Below are 6,687 nucleotides of genomic sequence, written 5' to 3'. Positions count from 1 at the left end.
TGACATTATTTTATTTACTATACCCACTATTGAGAAAGTATTACACAACTTTCCAAATTCTAATAGAATTTGGAATTCAATATAACTTGAATATACACCAGGCTTTGCAATGCTGGGGTGTATGTGTTTAATCTCTCTATTGAAAAACGTCTTGCAATTTCTTCTTACTGGTAATCTAAATGTTTTTATTTTTGTTTATATTATTATTAGAACCATATCAAGTCGTATTGATTGATTGATTGAATTATTATTTATTATCAAGTTTTTCATCTTTAAGGAAATGTGATGAATGGAACAATTGGCAAACAGATGGTAGATGCTTTAGTGGATTCATCACAGAATGTGGAAGTAAGAATTAACAAACATTACAGAAGTTTCTATAAAAAATTTAAATAATTGTAGATTTATTTAGCACTGTCTGTCTATCTGTATCAAAAAAATTATTCAATGTATTTTTCAGCCTCATCATTAGATTGACAATATGCAACTCATCTCATATTCTCACAAAGTATTCTTATCCATCAAATTCAAAACAGGTTTCATGAAGGCTTGCACTGCACACACCAACAATTATCATTATTTCTTAACAACACCCATAAAAAATAATAGAACTGTCTGTCATTGTGTACCATATATCCATGCATGCATTATCGTTCTTTGGTTACCAAAACCTGATTGGTTCATCTAGATAAGTATCTCATTCATAGATTACCAACGTCACTGCTGATTTATTTTATGTAGATCAATTCACATTTTATTTAGATTAATTCACTTCCAAGGTAGATAAGTGGGTCAACTTGGAAGTTCACTTTTTGAACTACTGTAAGTGATTTATCTCTTTTTTTGTTTTCTAGATGCTTCTGAAATTTTTTGATATGTTCTTGAAACTGAAAGATTTGGAAGCAGCTGATGCATTTGCTGTAAGTGAATAATTAACTTTTGTTTGTTTAAATCGTGTGTGCATTTAATTATTCACTGTTAGTGATGATGATGATGATAATAATGATGATAATTGGTGGTGATAATGAAGATGATAAAGGTCACGATATTGGTGATGATGATGATAATGACAAAACCATATTTGTTTTACTTATCACTATAACACTGAAAAACTCTTGTGTATGGTTTTAATATTAAGGAATATGATATCAATGGAGATGGATGGATCTCTCAGAAAGAATTTCAAAAAGCAATGGAATCTCAGAAAATGTACACATCGTAAGTTTTAAGTTTTTTTTTTTGGTAAGGCCAAATGATTTTTTTTTTTTCAATTTATATTTCATTTGAAGGTCCATTGTTGATAAGCCCTCCAAATCTTGTCTAATACAACATGGTATAATGTTTCATTTGCTTTATATAGGTCGGAGATATCCTATCTACTGAAGTGTGCAGACACCAACAATGATGGTAAAATTGATTTCAAAGAATTCACTGAACGTTTCCATGGTCCAGCAAAAGACATCGGTAAATTAACATTTCATTATTTTTTGGTTAGTTCTCTTTTAATAATTGACAGCAATATGCAATTAGTGCACATCATCACTAGATGTCTGTTTTATGACAAAAAAAAATCAAACCTGCCAATGTTCCCGGACTATAGAACACCCGATTTTATCATCTCATTCCCTTTTTGTATCACAGTCAGAACAAATAAATGTGTTTTAAGTGAATGTTATTGGTTAGATTTTTGTAGCAGCATGTCTTTGTTTCCTCTAGAATCTCATTTGGAATAAACGCCTCCCTCAAATAATTCCCCATCCCTTCTTTCAATGATTGTAAACAAACCAAATGGAATATTCTACCCCAGTAGATTTACATTTTTCCTAACCTGGTTGGGATCAAACAGTCTTAATGATCACACAATAATACATGTTGATGGTATTTATGTGCTGTAGTTACACATTTACAGTGGAATAAAAAAAAATATATGCCTCCCTCGAATAAAGACCCCCTTGAAAACCCTATAGAACAATAAATTCTCCAGGGCATTTATTCAAAGAAATACAGTATTTCAGATTTAGCTATATAGTAGAAACCCAAACCCTGCACAAGAGAAAAAATAAAGTAATGTGTATTCTTTTGCAGGTTTCAACCTTGCTGTTCTGTTGACCAACTTGTCTGAGCACATGCCGAGTGACACTCGACTGCAGCGGTTCATGGAGGTCGCAGAGAGTGTTCTCACGCACTTCGAGCCTTGCTTAGGACGTATTGAAATTATGGGTAAGCCAGTTGCTATAGTTTTGGATTACAATTTCTTTGATAAAAGGTTTAGCAGAGAACAAACATGTAAACAAGTTGTTTTCAGTTCAGTCTTCACACATTTCTGCACAAAGAAGCTTTGTTTTGCAAATGTTTTTTTATAAAAAAAAGGTTACAATATAATGTAATATAAATAACATTTCTTTGTTTCTGTTTTCAGGCAGTAGTAGGCGCATAGAGCGAGTCTATTTTGAAATTAAGGATTCGTACAAAGAACAATGGGAGAAACCTCAAATCAAGGTTAATAATTATTTATTTATTAAAAAAAAAATATAATTGACTTAGTCTATTTCGTGAATACTTACCTGGATAACCGACTAATTGCCATTGTTCCCAAAACGGAACACCCCATCGAAAATAATGGAACAGTCCGACCCAAGGCGCCACGTGCGAACCGTCTCCCTAACAAACGTCCTCATTCCCTTTTCGACGTTGTTCGAAGTTGGATACTCCCAGCCTTTGAAATTACTTGCAGTCTTTTCAAGCTATCTTATTTTGCCTTGGATTTATTTTCAACTTGCAAGATATCCTTTGTTTATTGTAGTCTCGATCGACATGTCCGCTCGCAAGTCTTTGTGCTCAGCGTGTGGGGGCCCTAAACCCAAATCAAGGTTAATAATTATTTATTTATTTAAAAAAAAATATAATTGACTTAATTTAGCGGATTGTAATTGTTTGTCTCCTATGATTATTTGTTAGGATCATAATAATCATCAACAACAACACTATTGTTATTGTCATCATTAGTGTAATTATCCTTATCATATTGTCATCCCCATACTTATGGTAAACATCATTCATTTTACGAAACCTCAGTATTGTTATGTAAAAATACAAATTAATTAATTTATTAATTGATTATATAAATAAATTAATTTATAAATTATTTCAGGAATCAAAACGTCAATTCTTGCATGAAGTAGTGAATGAAGGTGGTGAAAAAGAGAAACTGGAAGACTTCGTCAACTTCTGCGAAGAGACTATCTTTGAGGTAATTGCTTAATTAGTGTTGCTTATCATATTTATCTCAAAGTAAGCTAATAAACAATTTCATTCAGTATATTGTTTCTCAATGTTTTAATAATCATTGACATAGTTTCTTTTATAAATAATTTAATTATAAAATATTATGAAATATAAAGTTGTTTAATTGTTCTATATAAATTGTTCAGTATCTCATCATATATCTTATGTACATACAGTAATTTAACATTTTATTTAAATATTCTTGTGAATAATATTTTATTTGTATAAGAAGTTTTCTGTTTTGAATTTTAAATTTCTTGGTTTTTTTTTTTCAGATGCAACATGCAGCAAGTATTAGTGATGATAGTGAAGGCTTGACCGAAAGCCTCGGACAGCTGTTCACGAGAGGCAAAGAGTCACAGTAAGTTGATAAAATGAATGCGTAAAAAAAATTACAAAAACATTTTCTATATTGTAAAATATATTTTAATGTGTTTGTATAGTCTTAATGATCTGACTTTTTTTTCAAAAGGGGTTTTGTGGGCTCTGTGTTCCGTGCTGTATCACCTTCCAACTTGATATCGCAAGTAAGAGAAACATGGCAGAATTCTGAGTATGACGTCAAGAAGCTACGAACTATCACATTGTCGGGTCTTATCAAGAATTTCTTCAAACTCCTCTTCTTCTTGTTCTGTAAACTAGGCTCCTTAGGAATTGCACTCACTTGGTAAGGATTTAAAATAAGCCTTGTCTTAATCTCATCTTTTTTAGTTCAGTACTTAATTTGCATTTTGTAGGTTAGTATATTGCTTGGTTTCCAATCAATGAGTAAAAATTGAATGTCTTGTGTGAAAATGTTGTCATTTGGCACCCTAATCTAGCTTTTTTCCTTGTGAGTTGCATCTCTCCAGATGGAGTGTTGTCACAGCATGTTAACATGTTTGGGGGATTAATCCCTTCCACAAGATTATACTGTATCTCTGTATCTTTCTTGGCAGCAAATAGCTTCAGTCATTTTTTATGACCTATTTGACCTTATAAATTCTGAAATAAAATTTAGCCTGGTTCTCATGAGAGCCCTAGCATCCGGATCAGGAGCTAACCGTAGTGCGAGAACATAGCCTGTGATTAATTATAATAATAATTATAGATTTATTTAGATGTATTTTCAAATATTTATATTGTTTATGTTTTATGTATCTTACAGCTATATATTTAGGTGCATTGTTGGTAATAAAACTGGAGATGCACCTGTTCGGATTAATGTTCCTCTGTCAGTAACTGACCGGTTGAAGGTTCCAACCTTAGCAAGGCAGATTGCTGGCACAACTTCAGCGCCTTCACCTACTGCTAATGCGTAAGAATTCATACATCGATAAACCGATAAATGACAAATTTTTTTAGATGAACCTTCCTCTCAAACATACGAAAATAGTAATGGAATCACTTGTCTTGTCTGCAAAAACAATGTAATTGTTGAGTAGATAAACTTTCAATTCATCTGTATCACTTAACAGGGAAAAAATAATGAGGCTGTATCTGATGCATTAAGAGTGAGTTGGGAAATTCCATTAGAGGCAAGTTTAATTAGGGATGGCATTTATTGCCTGATCCAGGTATGAATGTAATGTATTCAAAACCATATTTTTTTCATTGCTCTCAGAAATGCTAATTTGTCAGCATTTGGTATAGATATTTCACGACGTAAGGAAAGTGAATCTGGAAAGACACTTTTACATTTCCGTGGCAAGAAACGCAAGGCTGTGTCTGCTCAGAGCTTTGATTTTGGTAAAACAGATGCATCCCCTATCACCTTAGATGCAACCGATTCACCAAACTTACAGGTGAGCTGCTTTAAGGATGAGTTGTGGTGTGGTTCAAGTTGTGACAATTCCAGAATGTTGTTCTCATGACTAAATTAGTAATGAGCAGTTGCTATTGGTATACTCTATACTTTAATCCTCGTCGCTCAAGATGTGCAAATCAGGGAACAGTGAAACAGTATACTTATTTTTTTAATATCCTTCACAATGAACTGCAGCTATTATTCCAGGGAGGCTATTGTCCTTGGCAATGATGTACTGTATGCTGATGTTGGTAGTACTGATGATGTTGGTGTTGTTCATGGTGTAACATTTATTGTTGTTGTGACAAATTGAGTTTTAGAAGTTTGATTAATTTTTAACCTGGCAGAATGCTTAGCTAGATGATAATGTTGTGTTTATTTGCAGAATGGTCATGGAACCCAAGTTGGAAATGGATTAGGTAGGAGAGAGAGTACAGTCTTTCCAAGGTATTAAACATGCTCATTATCTATGCATTTTTCTTCATCAAGCTATCATAGACATTAAGGTATCATTTTCATAATTAATTATATCTATCTAACACATAGTGTACCAGCAGATTATTTTCATTATACAGTATTATTATTGTTTTCATCATCAAAATTGAAATATTCTCATTATTCTACTATTGTTAATTTAATCCCCATACTTGAATAAACTGAAATATTACCGTTTTACAATTAAATAAGCACCTTATGAAAATAAAACTGTCTATTCCATGTTAAATAACCAACCTCTTAAATATATCTTTCAAATTTAGCTCTGATGAGAAGCTCTAGAAATACTCGACTGATTGATTAATAGATCTTTATTTTAGCTTATTTAGCTACCTCTATTATATTGCCCTCATGAGGCTGTTTGATTAATAAATCTTTTTTAGGTCTACTGCCTCTATTATACTGCACTCATGAGGAGCTCTAGAGACACTCGGCTGATTGATTAATAGATCTTTTTTAGATCTACTGCCTCTATTATACTGCCCTCATGAGGCTGATTGATTAATAGATCATTTTTAGCTCTACTGCCTCTATTATACTGCCCTCATATGTAGCTCTAGAAACACTTTGCTGATTGATTAATAGTTGATTGATTAATAGATATTTTTTAGAACTACTGCCTCTATTATACTGCACTCATAGGAGCTTTTGCGATTATGAGAACTTATTTTTGGGAAAAAAAAAAATTCATTTGTTCTGTCCTCTTATAGTTATTTTATGGCAGCAGAGCAAGGCCAGAATCAAGATGAAGAAGAAGAAGAGGAAGAAGTGCAACCAGGATTGTCTAACATTAAACAAACTGTTCTGGTAAATTCATTATTATTTTAACCAATAACATAAACCACTACTAATCTGTTTGCTGCCCTCTATTGTTAGAGGTTTAATAAAGTTTCTGCACCCTCTAATTTAATTTCATTCTTGTCCTTAAATAATAGCTTACAAGATTTTCTTCTCAATTGTTTTTTTATTTGCAGAGTTTTTTTGCACGAAACTTCTACAATCTAAAGACTGTTCTGCTGGTATTGGCATTCACAATCAACTTCCTTCTGTTATGGTTTAGGGTAGGTATATGATGTGGTGTAGATATTAGGTATACTATTTATTAAACGTTTATAATGTTC

At 32.4% G+C, this 6,687-nt stretch overlaps 1 protein-coding gene across 1 annotated transcript in view; it reads left to right on the top strand.

The window, feature by feature from the left end:
- The window catches only part of LOC117125493 (ryanodine receptor 2-like), a 109,376-nt gene that overhangs the window by 96,900 nt on the left and 5,789 nt on the right, over positions 1 to 6,687 (top strand). Inside the window, exons 103-113 of the mRNA XM_033271990.1 lie at positions 278 to 348; positions 855 to 920; positions 1,139 to 1,218; positions 1,361 to 1,464; positions 2,086 to 2,220; positions 2,420 to 2,499; positions 3,152 to 3,250; positions 3,561 to 3,646; positions 3,758 to 3,952; positions 4,433 to 4,582; positions 4,889 to 4,985. Of these exons, the coding sequence (XP_033127881.1) occupies positions 278 to 348; positions 855 to 920; positions 1,139 to 1,218; positions 1,361 to 1,464; positions 2,086 to 2,220; positions 2,420 to 2,499; positions 3,152 to 3,250; positions 3,561 to 3,646; positions 3,758 to 3,952; positions 4,433 to 4,582; positions 4,889 to 4,985 (1,163 nt within the window). The remainder of the gene's footprint in view (positions 1 to 277; positions 349 to 854; positions 921 to 1,138; positions 1,219 to 1,360; positions 1,465 to 2,085; positions 2,221 to 2,419; positions 2,500 to 3,151; positions 3,251 to 3,560; positions 3,647 to 3,757; positions 3,953 to 4,432; positions 4,583 to 4,888; positions 4,986 to 6,687) is intronic.

Source organism: Anneissia japonica, unplaced genomic scaffold, assembly GCF_011630105.1.
Source record: "Anneissia japonica isolate Jap-2015-1 unplaced genomic scaffold, ASM1163010v1 scaffold7731_len1735946_cov199, whole genome shotgun sequence".
NCBI lineage: Eukaryota > Metazoa > Echinodermata > Crinoidea > Comatulida > Comatulidae > Anneissia > Anneissia japonica.
This window is presented reverse-complemented; position numbering and strand designations above follow the sequence as displayed.